The 25,467-nt window shown below is 47.4% G+C and overlaps 1 protein-coding gene across 7 annotated transcripts in view; it reads right to left on the bottom strand.

Moving 5' to 3' along the window:
• The window catches only part of cep83 (centrosomal protein 83), a 126,764-nt gene that overhangs the window by 64,700 nt on the left and 36,597 nt on the right, over window positions 1-25,467 (bottom strand). For all 7 annotated transcript variants that reach the window (XM_038810950.1, XM_038810947.1, XM_038810948.1 and 4 more), the window contains exon 6: window positions 2,645-2,896. In XM_038810950.1, the coding sequence (XP_038666878.1) occupies window positions 2,645-2,896 (252 nt within the window). The remainder of the gene's footprint in view (window positions 1-2,644; window positions 2,897-25,467) is intronic.

The following is a 25,467-nucleotide window of genomic DNA, read 5'->3' as shown; positions in this document are numbered from 1 at the left end:
CTGTTATGTCAGGCCCCGGTGGCAAATGTGAGAACCAACCGAACCCGGTCAGAATATTTTAATCTTGGGAGAGGGACAAGGCAGGGATGCCCGCTCTCCCCATTATTGTTTGCCCTGGCTATAGAGCCTTTAGCAATGGCCCTTAGAACATTGTGTGTGTGGCGGGGGATAGTGAGGGGGTGGGGAGTGGAGCACAGGGTTTCTCTGCAGGCACGGGGTAGGAAAGGAGACTGAGGGAGTTACCTTTTAAAGTGCCGGGGAGTTTTAGATATTTAGGGATTCAAGTGGCTAAAGAGTGGGGGCAGCTCCACAAGTTATATCTGGGCAAAGCGTTCGACCAAATGAGAAGTGATTGCCACAGATGGGACATGCTCCCACTGACGCTAGCAGGAAGGGTCCAGACGGTGAAGATGACAGTCCTCCCAAGACTGCTTTTTTTTTTTCAATGCCTTACGGTTTTTGTCCCAAGGGCTTGTTTTAGAAAAATAAACGTGGCGATTACAGGTTTTGTGTGGGCGGGGAAAAACCCAAGAGAGGGCACTCCTGGAACGGGGTCACGAAGAGGGGGGCCTGGACCTCTCGAGCTTTATTAATTATTACAGGGCGACCAACATATCGATGGTCAGGAAGTGGGTAGTGGGGCGGGGTCAGCTTGGGAGCGAGTGGAAGCGGCATCCTGCAAGGGTACGAGTTTGAAGGCTTTACTAGCGGCGCACCTGCCATTCCCGTCGGCACGGTACTCTACAAGCCCTGTGGTGGTAGCAGCCCTAAGGGTTTGGGGGCAATGGAGGCAGCACATGGGAGTGGAGGGGTCGTCAGTGTGGTCTCCGATTTGTAACAATCATTGGTTTGTCCCGGGAAGGCTGGATGGGGGCTTCAGGAGGTGGCAGCAGGCAGGGATCGAGAGATCTGGGTATTTATTTATCCAGGAGGGCTTTCCGACGTTGAAGGCACTAGAGGAGGAGTTTGATCTACCGGGCGGGAATGGGTTTCGATATCTTCAGGTGCGGGACTTTGTACAAAGGCAGGTTCCAAACATTCCTCGCCTCCCCCTGAGGGGACTACAGGATAAGGTGATGTCAAAAACTAGGGTTGGAGAGGGGAGGATTTCGGAGATATACAAGGAGTTGATGGAGTGGGACGGGGCCCCGATCAGGGAGGTGAAGCGGAAGTGGGAAGAGGAGCTGGGAAGAGAGCTGGAAATGGAAAAGTGGGAAAAAGTCTTGAAGAGAATCAATTCATCGTCGTCCTGTGCCAGACTTAACCTGATCCAGTTCAGAATGGTTCAAAGTGGTCCACAGGGCCTATATGACAGTAGCCCGGATGAGCAGATTCTTTGACGAGGTGGAGGACAAATGTGGGCGGTATAGGGGTCGCCCTGCTAACCACGTTGAGGGGGTTCTGGCAGGGATTTGCGGACGTTATGTCAGATGTCCCGGAAGGGAGGGTAACTCCGAGTCCTGAACTGGCAATATTTGGGGTATCGGATGATCTGGGGGCGATGTCCTGGCCTTTTCCTCCCTGGTGGCCTGGAGTAGGATTTTGCTGGGACGGAGGGTTTCGGAGGACCCGAAGTCAGGTGTGTGGGTCAGCGTTATGGCAGGGTTTCTCGGCCTGGAAAAAAACCAAGTTCGCTTTGAGAGGATCAACTCAGGGGTTCGCCGAGAGAGATGGCAACCGTTCATCGATTTCTTCAAAGAAAATTGAACGTCAGCAGTAAGGGGAAGGGAAGAAAATAGGAGGCATAGCAGTGGTAGATAAGTACAGGGAACTCAGTATACGGGTAATTAGGGAATAGGGTGCGGCAGTAGGGGACATTGTTTTTTTTAAGGTTTTTTTTGCATGTGTCAGCCCACACGGTTGTTTAAGAAATGTTAATGCGTTAAACTGTGAAAATTACAAATGCTTCAATTAAATATTTTCTAAAAAAAACACGGACACATAGACTGAAAGATTGGGTAAGATGGTGGCAAATGGAAGTATGAAATGTATTTTGGCAGGAAGACTGGGAATCTTTTAAAAAGGTTAAAAGAATCAAAGAAAGTTAACTTGCGCATACCGCAAGCATTTAGGAAGGCAAATGATATGTTAGTCTTTGGTGCCAAGGTTAAGTTTTGCTGCAATTATAAAGGGTTTTGGTGAGACCATGGACAGTTTTGAATAGAACCAAAGGACATACTTGCCTTAAAGGGGATGCAAAAAAGATTAACTAGCTTGATTCCTAGGATGAAAAGGCTGATAAATGAGAAAAAAAATGAACATTATACTCTCTGGAGTTTAATGATCTCATTGAAATGTATAAAATGTTTAGAAGACTTGACAGAGTAGATATGGAGAAGCCATTTCCCACTGGCTGGAGAGTCTGGAATTATAGATCACAGTCGCAAGGTAAAGTGTCAGCAATTAACAACAATTAAGGAGATGAGAAGGAATGTTTCCACTCAGTGGGTTGTGAATCTTTGGAATTCTCTACCTTAAGAGAGCTGTGCATGCTCAGGCCATGAGTACACCAAGATTAAAATTGATGGATTCTCAGGGACAAGAAGAATCAAGGGATCTGGACTGGTGCAGAAGTTCAAATATGATCTTATTGAATGGATCGTCCGACCTATCCCTGCTCCTATGTTCTTATGGTTCAACATACCTCCAAAGACTTAATGACAGTTTGGGTATCAACTAACTGTCGCATTTGAATTCGCTGCACATTTTCAGCTTGCAAGCCAGAATTCTCTCTCTCAGCTCGCAGCTCTGCAACCTCAGCCTCCAGGCTCTTGACTTTTTGGCAGAGTTGGGCCTTTTCCCTCAAGAGTGCTTCCACACGTTTACTATCTCTGGTGGGATCAATACTCATTATCTGATCATGTAGAGCCTTTTTGTCTGCTTCCAGTCTAGCAACCTGAGAAAAGAAATAAAGGCAGGCAATATTTAAAGATGCCTCACATTTAAAGTCTTGCACATCCAGCACTGTGAAACAAACAAACAACGGTGGCATGGTGGCTAGCATTGCTGTTATAATTAAGAAATAGTATTGACATTAAACGCCAAAATGCTGAATCAAAATTAAAAAAGGGAAAAAAACTCCTTTACAGGAGCAATTTACAGGCCCTCGAGCAGTACTTCCAAAGTGGGGCATTGTCATGTAAATGTCCCTTTAAGAAAGGTTTTGTTTGCTCACATGACTTGTAGCACAGCTTCAGAGATGTCATTTGTGGGTGGAGCTGGGCTGTGGCTGTCAGATGAGAGGGGGGTTAGGTCTTTGGGTTTCAGTTTCAGTTTGGACTGCAGAAGAGAAGCAGTGTTCCCGGTTTTCTGTTTTTATTTTAAAACTGTTCCAGTGAACTGAAAGGACATTGGGTGTAGCGAACTGCCTTGGTAACATTAAAAATTGAGTTGCTTTCCGGAAGGAGTTTTGAATGTACTGGTTGGAGGCTAGATCTCAGGGAAAGGACCAATCCCATTCAAGTGAGATTACAGTGTGCTGGGCCACACCCTTGAAAGGGCTTTTGGTTTATTGGATTTTGTATTGAATTGGAATAGCTACTAAGGGGGATTCATGAAGAGTTATATACATAGATTACTGTAGCTGTTGTGTGTTTTCTCAAGTTTGTAATTGATATCAAATTTTTGATAAGCGTTTACATCTGTTAACTACATTCTTATAATAAACTTTGTTTTGATTAAAAAACGCCCAGGATGTCTAATGCATCGCACCTGAAGTGAAAGCTCTTGTGCTCATCCTAGCCAAATTCAACATAAAAGTTATAGGTCAGGTGAGCATCATAATACATATTGGCGTTTCTAAGCCCTGGCCCATAGCAATAGTATAGACCAAGAAATAACGAGGGCTAGTGAGAAATGCACAATGGTAATCATGGGTGATTTTAACATGCATATTGACTGGATTAATCAAATTGGCAAGGGTAGCCTCAAGGGAGATTTCAGAGTGTATGAGCAATTGCTTCTTAGAACAATATGTTAAGGAGCCAACCAGGGAGCAGGATATTTTGGATTTAGTATTATATAACAAAGATGGGTTGATAAATAGTCTTGTCTTTAAGGATCCTCTTGGAAGGAGTGATCACAGCATGCTAGAATTTCAAATTCAGATTGTGCAAGAGAAGACAGAGTGACATACTAGAGTTTTTGCATTGGGCAGAAGTAATTATACAGGCCTGAGGAAAGAGTTTGCCCAAGTAGACTAGGCACAAATAATTTAGGGTAGGACAGTTGAGGAATAATGGCAGATGTTCAGATAGATACTAAAGACCTCTCAATTAAGGTACATACCTCAGGAAGAGGAATAGTAAAAGGGAGAAAAATGTTCCATGGCTAAAAAAGGAAGTCAAAGAGGACATAAAGGCAAAATCTTGGGCATACCATACTGCAAAAGCTAGTGGTAAACTGGTGGATTGGAAGAACTTTAAGGTTCAGCAAAAGGCTACTAAAAATAAGATCAAAAGAGCGAAGTGAACTACAAAAAGTAACGAGCAGAAAACATAAGCACCAATACCAAAACTTCTATAAGTATATAAAGAAGAAGAGACTAGCTCAAAGAAATGTTGATCCTTTAGAGGACAATACTGGTGAGATAAAACCAAATTACTGCAGATGCTGGATAAAAGCAAATTACTGAAGATGCTGGAATCTGAAATGAAAGAGAAAATGCTGGAAAATCTCAGCAAGTCTGGCAGCATCTGTAGGGAGAGAAAAGAGCTAACGTTTCGAATCTGATGACTCTTTGACAAAGATTTCGAGGACAGAAGACAAAACAAACGTAAAAGGGGTGATTAAGGCTAAGAAGGATGCTGTTAGTGGCACATAAAGAGAATGTGTGAATAGCAGAACAAAGTTGACCAGTGTGTCAAAGGGCAACTAGGAACAGATGGCCCAAGTGAGATGGGGGAGGGGAAACAATGGTGAGGGAAAATCAGATAGAACATAGAGTACAGAAGGGGGCCATTCGGCCCATCGAGTCTGCACCGACTCACTTAAGCCCTCACTTCCACCCTATCCCCGTGACCGAATCACCCCTCCTAACCTTTTTGGTCACTAAGGGCAATTTATCATGGCCAATCCACCTAACTTGCATGTCTTTGGACTATGGGAGGAAACCGGAGCACCCGGAGGAAACCCATGCAGACATGGGGAGAACGTGCAGACTCCACATAGAATCGGACCTGGTACCCTAGCGCTGTGAAGCCACAGTGCTATCCCCTTGTGCTACTGTGCTGCACCAATGGAATGAATGGAAGAAATTAAAATAAATTGATAGAAATAAAAATGCCGTGAAGGTGGAGAAGAGCTCACAATCAGAAGTTGAACTCAATGTTAAGTTTGGAAGGCTGTAACATGCCTTATTGGAAGATGAGGGGCGCGATTCTCCGCTTCCCACGCGGCCTGGGAGAATCGTGGGAGGGCCCCTCGACATTTGTTACTGGGTGAACCGGGACAGGGGAGGGACAGAGCTGGAGGGACTCCCATTCAAACTAGCCCAAACAAATTCCGCTACCTGGGGATCCAGATATCCTGTGACTGGATACGGATCCACAAGTGGAATCTGATCAGTCTGGCAGAGGAAGTTAAAAAGGACCAATAGAGATGGGACGCATAGGTACACAGATACATAGAAGATAGGAGCAGGAGATGGCCTTTTGGCCCTTCGAGCCTGCTCCACCATTCATCACGATCTTGCTGATCATCCAACTCAATAGCCTAATCCTGCTTTCTCCCCATACCCTTTGATCCCATTCTCCCCAAGTGCTATATCTGGCCGTCTCTTGAATATATTCAATGATTTAGCATCAACTACTTCCTGTGGTAATGAATTCCACAGGCTCACCACTCTGTGTGAAGAAGTATCTCCTCATCTCTGTCTGAAATGGTTTACCCTGAATCCTCAGACTGTGACCCCTGGTTCTGGACACACCCATCATTGGTTTCACCATCCCTGCATCTATCCTGTCGTAGTCCTGTTAGAATTTTATACGTCTCTATGAGATCCCCCCTCATTCTTCTGAACTCCGGCGAGAACAATTCCAACCTAGTCAATCTCTCCTCATATGATAATCCCGCCATCCCTGAAATCAGTCAGGTAAACCTTTGTTGCACTCCCTCGAGAGCAAGAACATCCTTCCTCAGAGAAGTAGACCAAAACTGCACACAATACTCCAGGTGTGGCCTCACCAAGGCCCTGTATAATTGCAGCAGCACATCCCTGCTTCTTTACTCGAAATCTCTCACAATGCAGGCCAGCATACCATTAGCCTTCTTTATGCCTGCTGCACCTGTATGCTTACCTTCAGCAACTGGTGCACAAGGACACCCAGGTCCCGCTGCACACTCCCCTCTGCAAATTTACAACCGTTCAGGTAGTAATCTGCCTTCCTGGTTTTGCTTCCAAAGTGAATAACCTCACACTTCTCCAAAAATCCCCAAATCAACAATGCAAAGGAGAAAAGTTATGGTCTGCCTGGCACTGGCAAATCTACAATACTGCCACTGAGCAGCTACGGCGGAGAGAGCGAAGGGATGGATACATGAACCCACCACGGAATGGGTGAGGATGGAGGAGTCTTCCTGCAAGGGAACAAGCCTCTGGGCCCTCGCCACGGCAGTGCTCCCATCCCCCGATTAAATACACATCCTGCCCAGTGGTGGTAGCCACACTAAGGACACAGAACCAGAAGAGGCAACATTTTGGTCCAACAGAGATGTCCCCCATCTGCGGAAACCACGGCCAAGATTCTCCGCCAGCGTGATTCTCCGTTATGCTGGCGCCCGGGGGGTTTCCCGACAGCGTAGGGTTGCCCCACAATGGGAAACCCCATTGACCGGCCAGCATAACTGAGAATCCCGCTGGCTGGTCGGGGCAGAAATGTGGCGCGGCGGAAAATCCCGCCCCACAAATTCCCACCAGCCATGCTCAACACCACGTTTAAAAAATGGAGACAGGCTTTCAATTTGAATTTCAGCTTCTAAATTCTCCAAAATGATAAATCTTTCGAAGCTGGATTAGGGAATGAATCATCCAGTTATCAAATGACTTCCCTTTGCCCAAACTGAAAACTTTCTGAACTACAACAGGATTTTAGTACCCAATTTATATTACAACTGAAATTCTTTTTAGTGACAAGCATGTGCTGCATCCAGCAGCCTTAAAACATTAAAATTAGTGTAATGTGAAATACCAGCAGTGTTGCTTTTCTATTCAAAGCTTTCTTGACCATTGCTGGCATTATTTTTTTATATATAAATTTAGTGTGCCCAATTATTTTTTTTCAATTTAGCATGGCCAATTCATCTAACCTGCACATCTTTTGGGTTGTGTGGGTAGAACCCACGCAGACAAGGGGAGAATGTGCAAACTCGACACGGACAGTGACCCAGGGCCGGGATTCGAACCCGGGTCCTCAGTGCCCTCATAGTCCCAGTGCTAACCACTGCGCCGCGTGCAGCCACATTGTTGACATTATTTGTGCACCAAAAGTTTTGCTTTCTTCGCTTGATCTCCCACTGATAGAAATGTGATTCTTCCAGAATCTCTGCTGATTCCCCATGCACCATTTCTTTCCCTCTTCTGCTGTGTACAGGCAGTCCTCAGACTTACAACACAATTGGTTCATAAAAAACTGCGTCGGAAGTCAGAACCGGCTTTCCCATTGGAACAAATGTTATAGATGGGGGTTTGGTTGCTGAACTGGGTGCAATATTTTGACTGAATAGCTTACTTGTCAACGACAAGTTGTTTACGTTCAGATGGCTGTTCCCTTACCAACTACATGTGGCCATGAAACCACGAACAGAGGTACAGAATCACCATTCATTTGTTGTTTTGTAAATTTGCTTCAGTCATTTCAATCCTGGACATCACTGCAGGAATTCCTCAGGGTAGTGCCCTAGGCCCAACCATCTTTAGCTGTTTCATCAACGACCTTCCTTCCAACGCAAGGCCAGAAGTTCACTGGCAAATGCACAATGTTCAGCATCATTCGTGACTCCTCAGACACTGAAGCAGTCCATGTGCAAATGCAGCAAGACCTGGACAATATCCAGACTTGAGCTGACAAGTGGCAAGTTACATTTGCAACACACAAGTGCCAGGCAATAACCACCTTCAGTAAGAGAATCAAACCATCAGCCCTTGACATTCAATGGCAATACCATTACAAAATCCCACACCATCTACCACTTGGGTTTTACCATTGACCAGAAACTGAACTGGACTAGCCATATAAATACTGTGGCTACAAGAACAGGTCAGAGGCTGGGAATCCTGCGGTGAGTAACTCATCTCCTGGCCCCCCAAAGCAGTCCACCTACAAGGCACAGGTCAAGAGTGTGATGGAATAGTCCCCACTTGCCTGGATGAGGGCAGCTCAAAATCATCCACGACAAAGCAACCCGCTTGACTGGTACCCCTTTCACAAACATTCACTCCCTCCACTACCAACGTACAGTAGGAGATAGTGCGTACCATATATAAGGTGCACTGCAGGAGCAAACCAAGGCTCCTTAGGCAGCACCTTCCAAACCCACAACCACTACCATCTAAAAGGACAAGGGCAGCAGATACCTGGGAACATCACCACTTCAAAGGTCCCCCCACCCCCCGGCAAGTCACTCACTATCCTGACTTGGAAATATATCGCCATTCTTTCGCTGTCACCAGGTCAAAATCCTGGAACTCCCTCCTAACAGCATTGTAGGTGTACCTACACCACATGGACTGTAGCAGTTCAAGAAGGCAGCTCACCACCACCTTCTCAAGGGCAGTTAAGGATGGGCAACAAATGCTGGCCTAACCAGAAAAGCCCACATCCCATAAAAAAATTAATTTAAAAAAATTAAAACATTAAAAAAGTTACATTTGATGTTATATTGTTTACTTCAGTATCTGACGTTAGAGCTAAGCTGCAGCCCTCTATGGAGCCAATGATCCACTATATATCAATATATATTGCTTCAATAATTCAGATCCTATGCTTATTCATAACTGAGGAAGATTAATCATTGAAGTTTGCACTATTTTCCATTTAAACTTTGGCTTAAGTGTCCACAGGGCTTTACCTTACTCTTTCTTTTTAAATATTCAAGGCATTTAACAAATATATAGGGAATATCAGAAAAACAACACGTCAACCCAATAGACAACCATAACTCTCCAACCTTCCTGACACCAACACCCTGTCATGTCCCACCTTCCCCATTTTTACCCCCTTACCCCCCTCCCCCTCACTGATCCCTCAATTCTCTTTGAAGAAATCAATGACCGGGGTCCATCTTCGGGTGAACCTCTACCAAATCCCAGAGAGCGAACTTAACCTTCTCCAATCTCAGGAATTGTGTCAGGTCATTCACCCACACTCATAATCCCGCCAATCCAACAAAGTCCATCTCCGAGCTATCAGAGAGGCAAAAACCAATACGCGGCATCTCTCTTCCGCCACAGCAAATATCGCCACCTGCGGACTCAGAACCACCCCAACCCCAGCACCTCGGACATCACATCCGAGAACTGCTGCCAGAAGCCCCTCAGGTTTGGACACGCCAGAATATGTGGGTATGATTCGATGGGGCTCTCCGCACCCCACCCACATCTATCCTCCACTCCCCGCAAAGAACTTGCTAATCCTCGCCACCGTTATGTGGGCCCTATGTACCACTTTAAACTGGATCGGTGCCCTCAATGACATACCCTCCAACCCAAAATGCTGTCTACACTGCACCCACACTTTTGAAGCCGATGGGGCATCAATCTGTGACAACCATAGGTTTGTTTTGATGTGGTTGGACGCGAGGTTCATGGGGTGGCGGTAGGTGGGGATTGAGTACTTCATGGGCTTGTTTACAGGGGCAAATTTTTGGGGCTGGAGGATTTGGCTCATGGAGTCCTGGCCGGCGAGAACAGAAAAATCAACAACAAAGTCCTCAAATGTATTCCCCAACACAATTCTGCCTCCACCCGCCCTCAGACCGACTTCTCCTCCACAGCCCACTTTCCCACCATAGCAATATTCGCTGCCCAATAATAATTTATATTCCAGAAATATCCACCACTCCCTTGGGACCTTCTCCGTCCACACAAATCCCGAGATCTGCTCATTGACTTTCCTAAAAAAAGACACTAACTCAAAAACTCCACCTGGAGCCTCTGTCTCTCCTTCAGCAACCCCTCATCCGGCGCCACCGCGTACCTCTTGTCCACCCTCGAAATCTCATCTACCAGCCTTGCCCTCTCCTCCCACTCCACCCAAATCAAAATAAACCCCCCTCTAACTACAGCCTTGAGTGCCTCTGTAGCCATCTGGGATGGTCACTTTCAGTATATAAAATGGACACTCGCAGAGCCTATAGGGAAAAATGGTCAACGCAAAGCAAACAAGCAGGCACAGAGTCTGAATGTATATTTGGAAGGCAGACTGTAGATAGAACCGAAACTCTGGGTCGATTTACATATTGATGGCCCATCTCCAGGAAACAATGAACGAGTGCTCAGGTAGCCGATACTGTTCCAGACAGTCCAGCGCCACTACCCCAACCAGAAGACACAAATAAAGCACGGCCAACGGCCACTTAGGACACGCCCAGCCAACTGTAGCGACCTGTATGACCGACTGGTAGAAAGGGACGACACCGTACTGGACGCAACAAGAAGGAAATGGGAGGACGACCTGGGGATGGAGATAGGGTGGGGACTCTGGAGCGAAGCACTACATAGGGTCAAGTATAGGTGTTAGTGATAGATATAGTTTAGCCTGTAGTGTTATTGTGCATGAGTATATCATACTGTGTGTAAATAAAGTAGAATTGACTTTGAACTAACTAACTGGTGTATTAGCTCTTTGATCGATATTCGAGTTAAAACCTTGTGGCGGTATCGAGAGATACCTGGCGACTCTGAAAGCATATTCATAATTCGGATTAAGAAAGGCGACCTTATTAACCGCCATATTTATAGCAAGTAAACAGAGCAACACCTCCCACAGCATGGTGGCTGTGACCTCCCCGTGTCGCTCCACCCAATGCGCCGCGTGGTCAGAAACCACAATCATCAAAAACTCCGAGTCGGCCTCCCCGCCAGCAGCGCCTTGTTCATCAGGAAAAAAATCAATCCGGAAATACACCCAGTGCACATGGGAGAAGTATGAAAACCCCACCACGGGTCCGTCCCCATGCACTCCATGAACCACCTCAGCTCCCTCGACGACTTAGGACTCGACCACTCCACACTCGGGCCCAGGGCCATTTTGAAATCAACCCCAAAATCAACCAATGGGTGTCCAGATCCGGAATTTCTTCGTTTTCTGAGCACATATAGGTACTCTTGTGCTTTCTTGGATGTGGGTGGATGTTGTCTACATTTTTTTTCTTTATTCATTTACGGGATGTTGGTGTCGCTGGTTAGGCCAGCATTTATTGCCCATCCCTAGTTGCCCTTCAGAAGATGGTGGTGAGGTGCCTTCTTGAACTGCTGCAGTCCTTCAAGTGTAGGTACACCCACTGTGCTGTTAGGGAGGGAGTTCCAGGATGTTGTCCCAGCAACACGGAAGGAACGGTGATATATTTCCAAGTCAGCGTGATGAGTGACTTGGAGTGGAATCTCCAGGTGGTGGGGTTTCCAGGTATCTGCATGCTGAAGCTGTACAGAAACTTAGGCCACACTTGGAATATTACATACAATCCTGGTTGCTGCACTACCAAAAGGATGTGGAGGCTTTAGATTGAGTACAGAAGAGGTTTAGAAGGATGTTGACTGGTCTGGAGGGTATCTGGAGAGGTTGGATAAATGTGAAGTGTTTTCACGGACGTTGAGGGGCGACCTGATAGAAATTTACTAAATTATGAGTGGCATGGACAGAGTGGATAGTCAGAAACTTTTTACTAAGATGGAAAAGTCAATTACAAGGGTACATAGGTTGAAGGTACGAGGGGAAAAGTTTAGAGATGAGGCAAGTTTTCTTTGCACAGAGGGTGGTGAGTGGCTGAAACTTGCTGCCGGGGAAGATGGTGGAAGCAGATACAATAGTGACGCTTAAGTGGCATCTTGAGAAATACATGAATAGGATGGGAACAGAGGGTTACGGTTCCCGGATGTGCAGAAGGTTTTAGTTTAGACAGGCATCATGATCGGTGCAGGCTTAGAGGGCCAAAGGGCCTACTCCTGTGCAGTACTGTTCTTCGTTCTACTCATACTCGCTGGAGATCAGACTTTCCATTCCCAGATCAGAGTATCTTTTAGTCCGGCTGGCGTGAACGGCCTTTGGCGCCACGCCAGCCGGGGCCGAAAGGACTTCGTCGGCCGGCATAAGTCCGTGCATGCGCCGGAGCGTCAGCGGCTGCTGACGTCATACCAGCGCATGCGCAGGGGAGGGGATCTCTTCCGCCCCGGCCATTGTGAATGCCATGGCGGGGGCAGAAAAATAAGAGTGCCCCCACTGCACAGGCCCGCCCGCCGATCGGTGGGCCCCGATCGGGGCGGCGTAATTCCCGCCCCCGCCGACTCTTGGGTGGTGGAGAATTCGGGACACGGCAGGGGTGGGATTGACGCCAGCCCCGGGCGATTCTCCGACCCCCCCCCCCCCCCCCCAAGTCTTGGACATTCAAACTATAAACAAAAGTGTGGTGGCTGATTTTTTGAGGGGCAGGGGTTTTAGGATATCGTGCTAAAAAAATGAATTACAATCTAGACCAGTTTGGAAGGAAGGAATTTTCCAGATTTCTTTCTGAGCCATATGTGGCACAAGTGAAACAAACATTTAAAAAATCATGTTCCGGGTTGGCACCAAACTAACGAACTAAGTTGCTAAAATGCAAAAATCAGACCACAAGACTGCGGTGCATTAAGCAGAAAGGTTGCAAGAACGCACAATGGGTATCATCTAAAGATGTGGTTAAGATACATGTTCAAGTTAGAACAGGGGTTACCCTGCATCAAGTTACTTTAGTGAGCAGAATAGAGGGACTCTCACCATGAATGAAATTACATTCGCTGGTTGGAATACCAGGACTCTCAACATGAACAAAGTTTAAGATAGTCTGGATACAAATGCCAAAGTACACTAAATAATTCTGTGCAGATAGTTAAACATGGCTATCACAACTTGGGCACCATTCACACACAAAATAGACAGGCGAGCAGAAGGGGCAGACAAGTGGTGGAGAAAATTTAATAGAAGTGTGAGGTGATGCATTTTGCCAGAGCGATAGCAGGAGCAAGACAGACTTAATGGCACAGTTATAAAGAGCGTGCAGGAACCAAAGGATTTGGGGGATGCATGTGCATCGATATTGAAAGTGTAGTGGATAAAGCAAATGGGATCTTGGGTTTCATAAACAGAAGAATCGGACACTCCCTCAGTTATGACCCTCTGACAGGGCAGCGCTCCCTCAGTACTTACCCTCTGACACTGCAGCACTCCCTCAGTACTGACCCTCTGACAGTGCAGCACTCCCTCAGTACCATTCGGCCCCTCGAGCCTGCTCCGCGATTTAATAAGAACATGGCAAATCTGATCGTAATTTCAAATCTGCAGTCTGCCTACCCCGATAATCTATCACTCCTTGCTTACCAAGAATCTACACACCCCTGCCTGAAAATTGTTCAAAGACTCTGATTCCACAAACTTTTTTTATATATAAATTTAGAGTACCCAATTCATTTTTTCCCCAATTCAGGGGCAATTTAGTGTGGCCAATCCACCTACCCTGCACATCTTTTGAGTTGTGGGGTTGAAACCCATGCAAACACGGGGAGAATGGGCAAACTCCACACGGACAGTGACCCAGAGCCGGGATCGAACCTGGGACCTCGGTGCCATGAGGCCGCAGTGCTAACCCACTGCTCCACCGTGCTGCCCTTGATTCCAAACTTTTCAGTAAAAGACCTTCTGAGTAAAACAAATTTCGCCTCATCTCTGTTGTAAATGGGCGACCCTTTATTTTGTGATTCCTTATTTTAAACAGGTCATAACAAGAAGTTCTGCTGAACCTTTATAAAGCTCTGATTAGGCCTAAAATAGAGTATTACATTCATTTCTGGTCATCACGCTTTAGGAAGGTGGTAAGGTCACTTGAGAGGGTTCAGAGATTTACCAGAATGGTTCCAGGGATGGGTATTTTAGCTACCCGGTTAGGTTGGCAAAGCTGCTGTTGTTCTCATTGGAGCAAAGGGGATTGAAGTGAGATTTGATTTAGTTGCACAAGGTTGTTAACAGGTTTAGACAAAGTAGACAAGGAAATACTGTTTCTATTAGCTGATGGCACAAGAACTAGGGGACACAGATTTAAGATTTTGGGCAAGTGATGTGGGGTGAAGGTGAGGAAGAAATTTTATTCAGCAAGTGGTAATGACCTGGAACAGACAGCCCATAAGGGTGGTGGAAGCAGAAGCAATCATTGATTTCAAAAGGAAATTGGATGTGTTATGGGCCAACGTTTAGAGAACACCAAAGTATATCATGGAGTTTACCTGACCTACAACTTTTAATAGATTTTGGTTATGAGGAGCATAAGGGCCCACTTTCCAGGTGTGATGCACCAGAGATCTTAAGTATTTTTAAACAAAACAATGTTTATTCTATGAATCCAGTTAATATTTCATAAACACACACTAAACATCTTATCAGCTACCAACACGGATACCCCACAAAGATATAGTACTCTATAGGTAGTCCTTAGTAGCTTTCCTAACAACATCCATAAGCCAAACACCCTTTTTCCTACAAAAACAATGGGCGAGATTCTCCCAAAACGGGAGAAATCGTAAAGCTGCCGTAAAACCCGGGCGGGTTTTACGGCAGCGCGCCCCTTCCCGACCGGGGACCGATTCTGGTCCCCGGTCGGGGCTAGCAGCCCGACGCCGTAGGCTCCGGCAAGACGGGCTTAACGAAAATCGTTAAGCCCGCTTGCCGGAGTTAGCGCCGGCTGACGCGTCATATGACGTCAGCCGCGCATGCGCAGTTTGGAAGACTCCAACCCGCGCATGCGCGGGTGACGTCATCGCGTTTTTGCGCGAAACCCGCGCATGCGCGGGCCGGGTTGCCCATCAGCCGCCCCGCGAATGGATACTGCGGGGCGGCGGAAGGACAAGTAGTGCGCGGGCATCGGGCCCGCTGCCCGCGATCGGTGCCCACCGATCGCGGGCCCATGGCACCCTTGGCACGGCCGTGGTACGGCCGTGCCAATCGGTGCCATGGTTATTAATAGCGAGTTTGTGACGCCGTTTTTACGAACGGCAAGACCAGGTGTGTTTGCCGTTCGTAAAAACGGCGGAAAGGGCTGGGACTTCGGCCCATCTAACAGCTGTGAATCGCTGCCGGCCGTAAAAAAACGGCGGCAGCGATTCGGGTCGGGACTTCGGCGGGGGGGTGGGAGAATAGCGGGAGGGCGGCAAAAATGTCGGGAAGGCCCTCCCGCTATTCTCCCACCCGTCGTGGGGGGCGGAGAATTTCGCCCAATAGGTTTACATTCCTTACAGAAACAGGTATTACTTTGAAATTATCAAGTGATCTGGAGACATTCTTTAGCATGCAGAGAGACCAAAATACACCTTCTTGGTTTGAATGCAGCTCCCCAACTGAAAACCAAAAGTAGAACTCAGAGCCAAAAACAGCTTCCAGCTCAAAACAAAAGTAAAAAGCAGAGCCAGAGCCCAGCTCCACCCACACAATGACATCACTGCAGCCACTTGAGAAGGCAAACATTTCTTAAAGTGACATTCCCATGACAGATGGGCACTTTGAAGAAATAAACTTGGAGGACTTTTTTTTGTTTGGAGGAGGGGAATAACTGAGAAACAGCACAAAGAAGTGCAAGTCAGGGGTCATTATAATAAAGTAATATAAGTAAATAAAGTAGGGTATGGGAAATAAAGTTTGCATAAGGGAGGTAAGTAAATAACATGCAGCTTAAAGAGAGTAAATAAGGGGTTTAAGGTGGTCATAGCAGGAGAGCTTGCACTCGTGATATGCTCCTCCTGTACTGTGTGGAAAATTATGGAAGCTACAATTGCCCCTGGTGACCACGCATGTAGGAAATGCTGGAGCTGAGGGTGGATTCGCTGTGGAGCATCCACAATGCTGAGCAAGTTGTGAATAGCACGGTCGGTGTGGCGGTCACACCGTAGGTGTAGATTGAACAGGCGGAAAGGGCATGAGTGATCACCAGGAAGAGTAGAAGAAGCCCTCTGTGGCCATCCCCCTTTGTAACAGATATAACGTTTTGAATGCTGTAGGGGAAATCTGTGGCAGCCAACTTCATGGCACCATGGGTGGGTCTGCTGCACAAGAGGGGAGGAGGAAGAATGTCAGGGCTACAGTGGTAGGGGATTCAATTGTAAGGTGAACAGACAGGCGTTTCTTCGGCCACAAAAGAGAGTCCAGGATGGTAGGTTGCCTCCCTGGTGCCAGGGTTAGGAACGTCACTGAACGGCTGCAGGGCAAACAGACAGATATCGTGGTACATATTGGTACCAACGCTATAGGCAGAAAAAGGGAAGAGGTCCTGAAAGCAGAATTCAGGGAGCTAGGAAGTGGATTAAAAAACAGGACCCAGAAGGTAGTAATCTCTGGATTACTTCCAGTGTCGCGTGCTAGTGTATAGAAATAGGAGGTTAGTCTAGATGAATGTGTGGCTGGAGAGATGGTGCAGGAGGGAGGGCTTTAGATTTCTGGGACCATTTTTTTGAATGGTTGCACCTGTACAAGACACCTGAAATGAAATGGGACCATTATCCTTGCAGAGAGGTTTGCTGGTGCTGTTTGGGGGGGGGGGGGGGGGGGGGGGGGGGGGGGGGGTTTAAACTAACTTGGCAGGGGCCTAGGATCCTGAGAGAAGGTTCAGCGGGGATTGATGCATAGCTAAAATCAGAGGAGATATCAAGTGAGTCAGGAAGGCATAGAATGTCTAGACCAGTTCAGTCACTAGGGAGTTTGGCAATATTGGATTACATTTATTTCAATGCGAGGAGTTTGATGAACAAGGCAGATGAATTGAGGGCACAAAATAAAATATGGGGGTATGATGCAATTGCTGTCATTGAGACATGGTTGAGGGAGCAGCAGGATTGGTAGCTCAATATTCCAGGATACAGAATCTTCAGGCGAGATAGAGGAGGTAAAAGAGGAGGGGATGTCACAATTTTCATCAGGGAATCAATTACATTAGTAAGGAGGGATGACATCTCAGAAGGCTCTTCAATTGAGGCCATACGGATAGAACTTAAAAACCAAAAAGGAGCAATCACATTGGTGAGAGTGTTCTATATGCCCCCAAGCAGTCCAAGGGAAATATAAGAGCAAATACATAGGCAAACTTCAGAGAGGTGTAAAAGAATACGGTTGTGATAGTTGGGGATTTCAGCTTCCCCAATAGTGTGAAAGGTTTATAGGGATCGGAATTCTTAAAATGCATCCAGGAGAAATTTTTAAGCCAGTACGTGGAAGGACCGACAAGAGAGGGGGTGGTCCTGGACTTATCTTCGGTAACGAAGCTGGACAGGTGGTTGAAGTATCAGTGGGGAAACAATTTTCAGACCATGATCATAACTACATTAGATGTACGATTTTTATGGAAAAAGACAATGATGGGCCTGAGATCAAAGTTTTCAACTGGGGGAGGGCCGATTTTAATAAGATCAGATATGATTTGGCCAGAGTGGACTGGGAGCGGACAGTTTTAGATAAATCTGCAACAGAATAGTGGGATACATTCAAGAAGGAAATAGGGAAAGTGCAGGGCCAACATGTTGCAATCAAGAAAAAGGGTGGGACCAACAAATCCAGTGAACCCTGGATATCAAGGGATATACAATAGTGGACAAGGAGAAAACGGGTGGCTTATGGCAGATGTCGAGGGCTCAATACAGCAGAAACCCTCGAGGCACATAGAGGGAACTCAAAAAGGAAATTAGGAGAGCAAAAAGAGGACATGAAAGGGTACTGGCAGGTAAAGGAAAATCCAAAGTTGCTTTACAAGTACATTAAGGATTAAAAGATAACTAGGGAAAGAGTAGGGCCCATTCAGGACCACAGTGGTAATTTGTGTGTGGAGGTGGAGGATGTAGGTCGGGTTCTAAATGAACAATTTGTGTCAGTGTTCACTCGTGAGAGGGACACTGTGGGTATACAAATCAGGGAGAAGGGCTGTTATAAAATTAAAGAGGTGAACATAGAGAGGAAGTCTGGCAGGATTAAAGGTAGACAAACCTCCAGGGCCAAATAAAATGTATCCCAGGCTGCTGAGTGAGGCAAAGAAGGAAATAGCAGGCATGCTAGCAATAATTTTCAATTCCTCTCTGGCCACAGGAGGGGTGCCGGAGGACAAGACGATAGCCAATGTTCAAGAGGCGTGTAAGGATAAATTAGGAAACTTCTGGCCACTCAGTCTAACCTCAGTGAAGGGGAAATTATTGGAAGCAAGAGTCAGAATTAATCTGCATTTGGAGAGCCTTGATGTGGAGATGCCGGCGTTGGACTGGGGTGAGCACAGTAAGAAGTCTTACAACACCAGGTTAAAGTCCAACATGTTTGTTTCAAACACTAGCTTTCGGAGCACTGCTCCTTCCTCAGGTGAATCAGCAGATTAGGAGCAGTGCTCCGAAAGCTAGTGTTTGAAACAAACATGTTGGACTTTAACCTGGTGTTGTAAGACTTCTTACTGTGCATTTGGAGAGGCAGGGATTAATCAGGAACAGTCAGCATGGTTTTGTTAAGGAGAGGTAATTCAGTTTTTCGAAGACGTGACCAGGACCAGGTGTGTAGTTGAGGGAAATGCATAGATGAGGGAAATACATTTGATGTAGTGCACTTGGACATCAGCAAGGCTTTTGATAAGGTCCCACGTGGGAGACTGATAGTGATGTTAAGAGCCTTTGAGATCCAAGGAAATTTGGCAAATTGGATCCAAAATTGGCTGAGTGGCAGAAAGCAGAGGGTGATGGTCGAGGGGTCTTTTTCTGACTGGGAGCCTGTGACCAGTGGGGTCCCACAGGGATCAGTGTTGGGGCCCTTTGTCTTTGCAGTTTATATAAATGATTTAGATGTGAACGTAGGGGGAGTTGATCAGCAAGTTTGCAGATGATACAAAATTGGTAGGGTGGTAAATAGTGAGGAGGATAGCCTTTGATTCCAGGAGGATATGGACTGGCTGGTCAGATGTGTTGATCAGTGGCAAATTAAATTCAATTTGGATATGTGTGAGATGATGCACTTGGACAGGACAAACAAGGCATGGAAATACATGATAAATGGCAGGACCCTGGGAAGCACTGAGGATCATAGGGATCTTGGTTTGCATGAACCTTAAGGTCAAAGAGCAGGTGGATATAATGGCCAAGGCGGCCGTTGGAAAGACCTAATTAAGCCCACACCTCCACCCTACCGCGGGCAGCACGGTAACACAGTGGGTAGCACGGTTGCTTCACAGCTCCAGGTTCGATTCCCAGCTTGGAACACTGTCTGTGCAGAGTCTGCACGTTCTCCCTGTGTCTGCGTGGGTTTCCTCCAGATGCTCCGGTTTCCTCCCACAATTCCCACAAAACGTGCTGTTAGGTAATTTGGACATTCTGATTTCTCCCTCTGTGTGCCCGAACAGGCACCGGAATATGGCGACGAGGGGATTTTCACAGTAATTTCATTGCAATGTTAATTTCAGCCTACTTGTGACATAAAAATTATAATCGGGCAGAGCACACAGTGGTTAGCACGGTTGCTTCACAGCTCCAGGGTCCCAGGTTTGATTCCCAGCTTGGATCACTGTCCGTGGGGAGTCGGCACGTTCTCCCTGTATCTGTGTGGGTTTCCTCCGGATGCTCCGGTTTCCACAGTCCAAAGATGTGCAGATTAGGTGGATTGGCTATTCTAAATTGCCCTAAGTGTCCCAAAAAGGGTTGGGTGGGGTTACGGGTGGAGGTGTGGAGATAGGGTGGAGGTATGGGCTCAGGTAGGATGCTCTTTCCAGGGGCCGGTGCGGACTCGATGGGCTGGGTGGCCTCCTTCTGCACTGTAAATTCGATGATTCTATCCCCCTAACCCCACCTAAACGTTTTGGACACTAAGGACAATTTAGCATGGCCAATCCACCTAACCTGCACATGTTTGGACTGTGGGAGGCACCCGGAGGAAACCGGAGGACATGCAGACTCCGCACAGACTGTGACCCATGCCGGGAATCGAACGCGGGACCCTGGAGCTGTGAAGCAACAGTGCTAACCACTGCGCTACCACGCCGCCCCGGATAGTACGATTTAATGTGGAACTGGGAAAACAGTACCATTCACATTACGATGTAGTCACATGATGGTGGGCAGAGTATAGAGTGAGTCTGGCAGATGTCAGCATGACTTTAGCTTCTGGTCCGGTCTATACTTTGTACATATGTATAGAGTTATGTGTTACCAGTAAACACTTCATGTTCAATCTTACAAGTCTCTGAACCTCTTTGTGAGACCTACTAACAACCTTTATAATACAGATCTTTGATCTTTCACCAGGTGGTAGATTTGAACCCACGTTAACCGTCAACAGGAACGGAGATGCGGGCGGAAAATTGGGCGAGAATCAGAAAACACAATTCTCACCGGTGGGATCACGTTTTCAGATTGTCCCGGCCCCTCGCTGCTGGTGTCACATGATAATCACTCATTTCAGGGCTGCATGGGTGACCTATGCGCCATATCCCAGTCAAAAGAGCAGAAGGGAGGTCACAGATGCTCTATTTATGAGGGCTCACATGCACATCAACTTGGACCGGGACCAGGCGAGCCAAGACACCAGTGCATGGGCTACGCTGCATAGCAGACATGCCCCATGTGCAAGGTGTCACCCAGGTGGCTCTGCACTCTCCATGGGAGCATGAGGCGCAGTTTTGTGGATTCCACTTCCTCAGTGTCCAGGTCGTTTGTGACCACGCAATGTACATCATGCCCAATTAAGGAGCAATTTAGCACGGGCCAATCCACCTACCCTACACCTCTTTTTGGGTAGTGGGGGTGGGACCCACGCAGACACGGGAAGAATGTGCAAACTTCAAACAGACATGACGCGGGATCAAACCCGGGTCCTCGGCGCCTTGAAGCAGTGCTAACCACTGCGCCACTGTGCATCCCCTTAATGCTCAAAGATGAAGTACTTTACCAAATCCATCTCACTGCTCTGCTTCTCACCTTCTCCACAGCCTCCTTCACCCAGGCTGTAGTCGCCAGCAGGTGAAGCACCTACCCAGACATACGAATCTTAATCACAGCTCGGACATCTGACCCCATCCTACACTTAGCTGGAAACATGTCCATCTCTCCTGTTAGTGACGAATAGACACTTTGGTTGCAAGGATCAAAACTAAAATGACAAGTTTTTTCCCTCCCACTCGCCTTTCCTCACCTGTGCTTTCCCTACAAAAATAGATTGTCCATTTTCCTTTTCTTTCCCTCCCACAAAAGCCTTCTATAGCTTTTTCTACCCTCCCTTTATTTGTGGGTGTGCCTCTCCATTTCGCTCCAGGAAGATCTTTCCTTTTCACCAACAATGACCCTCCTAGTCTCTCTCCTCGGCATCTCAAAAAATTGTGTTTATTTTATTGTTCTTCCTTTTCCCTTCCCACCAGCAGGGTCTTGCCATTCTTCTTTTATCAGACTTAGCACCCCAAGGACCAATATGGCGTGCCACAACCCCTTTGACACAATTTCCCAACACCAAATTGAGCATGAGCACAGAAGAGTCATCTATGGTACCTGATCACATCCAAATGTGCGGGATGATCTTTTGAACAGTCAGGGTGAAGTCCCAATTGCCCAACTGTGTTGCCACAACAAAGTGTTATGAACCAAACTGCAATCTCAACTGCAAAAATGTGGGAAAGCACAAAGTGGAGGTCGGACTTTATGCTCCAGGTGTAAATATGCCCGCAGATCAAGCTCCAATTGTACCAATTTAGATTCTACGTATTGGCGACCCACCCACTTGCCACAATGAAACAGAAAATTGTAGATGCTTACACTAAACAACAAACTGCCCGCAAGCTTAATATTTGTAGCACCAAAATATAATGAGTTCAAACTCTTGGTTTCAAAATCAAAGAATTGATTCATTTGGAAACTGCAATGTGTCAACTTTTCTCTGGGTTTTCTCAGTTCTCAGTCACAATATGGTTATCTGCTTTTAAAATCTTAAACGGTTATGACACCTAGATATGGCTGAAGCTGTTTCATTGACCTCACTTCTGAAATTGCACCGGACAAATTTGAAAAGTGAACAGGAAATTCGGACAACAGCCAAAGAACATAGAAACATAGGGCAGCATGGTAGCATAGTGGTTAGCACAATTGTTTCACAGCTCCAGGGTCCCAGGTTTGATTCCTGGCTTGGGTCACTGCCTGTGCGGAGTCTGCACGTTCTCCCCGTGTCTGCATGGGTTTCCTCCGGGTGCTCCGGTTTCCTCCCACAGTCCAAAGATGTGCAGATGAGGTGGATTGGCTATGCTAAATTGCCCTTAGTGTCCAAAATTGCCCTTAGTGTTGGGTGGGGTTACTGGGCTATGGGGATAGTGTGGAAGTGTGGGCTTGGGTAGGGTGTTCTTTCCAAGAGCCAGTGCAGACTCGATGAGCCGAATGGCCTCCGTCTGCACTGTAAATTCTGATTCTATGAAACATAGAAAATAGGAACTGGAGGAGGCTTTTCGGCCCTTCAAGCTTGCTCAGCCATTCATTGTGATCATGGCTGATCATCCAACTCACTAACCTAATCCCCCCCCCATATTCTTTGATCCCCCTTGTCATTCGTGCTATATCTAACTGGTTCTCGAAACTTAAAATGGGAGGTATTTAACTAAATGGGAACAAAGTCCCATAGCAAGCGCGTTTAGTCACGTGTTTCGCAAAACTTGCAGCACAGAGAAACACAATGTTAGAAAATGGCATTCACATTAGATAGGAGGTTTCAGTGTGGAACATTTTTAAAATGGCGTCCCGATATCTGGAGCCCTCGAAGTGACCCCATAGCCCTCCCCAAGCTCCAACACATTATGGGAGATTCTACTTGGTTACCCCCGCAAACACCTGCACAGGGCCAGATCACCACCTCGCAGGAAAAAGCTAGCTTGGCACCTTGACAGTGCCAAGCTGGCATCCAGGATGGCAGTGCCGGGGTGCCCAGGTGGCAGCAGCAGTGCCAGGGTACCACCCTGCTGTGCTGCGGTGAGCTGCTTTTCTGGTGCAGCATTGCACCCAAAATCTCCCATCCAAATCCTTCCATGTGGTCCCAGCAATCCCAGCTACTTACTATCTGCATCAATGATGGAGATGAGGGAATTGAGAGTAATCTAACCAAGTTTGCTGACAATACTGGGTTAGGTGGAAAAGTAAATCATGAGGACTCAAAAAGGACCACGAAAAGGCATGACAGATCAAGTCAGTGGGCAAGCACATGGAATACATTGTAGAGACTATGAAGTTATCCGGATGGGAAGGAAGAATAGAAAAACAGATTTTTTTTTTCTGAATGGCGAGGGACTACCAAATGTCAGTATTCAGAGGGCATCCTTTTACACAAATTACAAAAAGCAAACATGCAGGTACAGCAGAAGAGATTGACCACTTAGGACTAGATAAGGTGAAATCTCTCCATTCAAAGGGATGGGAACTTTTGGAATTCTCTGCCTAAAATGCTCAGTCATTGAGTATATTTAAAAGAGTTCAGTAGATTTTTGAATATTAAGGGAATCAAGCCTTAAGGGTGTAGTGCAGAAAGGAGAGCGTAGGAAGAACATTAGACATAATCATATTGAATAGCGAGGCAGCCTTGAAGAGATAAATGGCCCAACGTTACTCTTATTTCTTATATTCTTATCCTCTGATATTCTAAAAATGACAATATGTACAGCTCTCATTTCAGTCCAGGTCCCTTGATATTATTTAATGTCATAGAATTTAGAGTGCAGAAGGAGGCCATTTGGCCCATCGAGTCTGCACCGGCCCTTGGAAAGAGCACCCTACCCAACCCACATCCTATCCCCATAACCCAGTAGCCCCACCCAACAATTTTGGTCACTAAAGGCAATTTAGCATGGCCAATCCACCTAACCTGCACGTCTTTGGATTGTGGTAGTCGGTATTAGGGGTATTACGGTACCCAGGTTGAGGCTGTAAGACCATTGGTGTGGGAGGTACCTGAGACAGCAAGATGACTGGTGAAGCCTGCCTGCTGGTTCCGCCCAGTAAGGCCGAGTATAAGAGTCTGTGTCTCCCTAGCTGCTGCATTCTGTACCTTCGCTGCTGGAGGAAACATCTAGTCCAATAAAGCCTTCAATTGTCATCCAATCTCGCTTCTGGAGTCATTGATCGAGCATCAATTTATTGGACTAGATTTTAAAGAATGGAGCTCCGAATCAAGCCGGAGCATCTGCAACTCAGCCCCCATGCGGCAAACTCAGCGGCAACTTTCAAACACTGGCTGGCGTGCTTCAACGGGTACCTCAGGACGGCCACGACTACACCCACAGAGGACCAGCAGATGCAAGTTCTCCACTCGAGGGTGAGCCCAGAGATCCACACGCTGATCGGGGATGCGGATGATTTCGAGGCGGCGATGGCCCTATTGAAAGGACACTACATTTGCCTAGTAAACCAGTTCTACGCCCGACATCTGCTAGCGACAATGCGACAAATCCCGGGGAAATCGCTGGAGGAATTCTACAGTGTGCTTCTGCTACTAGGTAGGAACTGTGACTGCCCGCAAGTTTCAGCCAGCGACCACACAGAACTTTTAATCCGGGAAGCATTCGTTGCAGGTACGCTGTCCTCCCAAATCCGTCAGCGGCTGCTAGAGAAAGAGACACTTGGCCTTAAAGAGGCACGGGCCCTTGCTAGCTCCCTGGATGTAGCCCCCTGAAACGCCCGCGCATACGACCCCGACCACGCGGCAGCCCCTTGGGCAGCGTGGAACCCACCCACGGCCGACCCCAATGCATCCCCCATCCCCCCACAAGCTTGTGCCACGTGGCTACCAGGCAACCCCGGGGGTCCCCGCTGTTATTTTTGCAGGCAAGCCAAGCACCCCCGGCAGCGCTGTCCGGCCCACTCCTCCACCTGCAAAGGGTGCGGCAAAAAGGGCCATTTTGTGGCGGTATGCCAGGCCTGGGCGGTCGCCGCCGTCTCTGGGGGTGAACCAGGGCCGCCACCACAACTCTCTCCATGGGCCACGTGCGGGCAGCAGGCGCCGCCATCTTCGTTTTCCCGAGGCACATGCAGGCCCCGGGCGCCGCCATCTTGTTCCCCAGGGACCACATGCGGCGCATGGGCGCCGCCACCTTACACACCCCCAGCCATGTGTGACCCGTGGGTGCCGCCATCTTGGCTGGAGTCTCAGGACCCCGATTCGGATGACCACACACCGCCCAAGGAAAATCTTCAACTTTTACCACGACTCACCTCGGTGACCCTGGACCAGTCTCGGCCCCGAACGCTCTCGACCGCAACGA

The sequence above is a fragment of the Scyliorhinus canicula genome, chromosome 11 (genome assembly GCF_902713615.1).
Source record: "Scyliorhinus canicula chromosome 11, sScyCan1.1, whole genome shotgun sequence".
Taxonomy (NCBI): Eukaryota; Metazoa; Chordata; class Chondrichthyes; order Carcharhiniformes; family Scyliorhinidae; genus Scyliorhinus; species Scyliorhinus canicula.
This window is presented reverse-complemented; position numbering and strand designations above follow the sequence as displayed.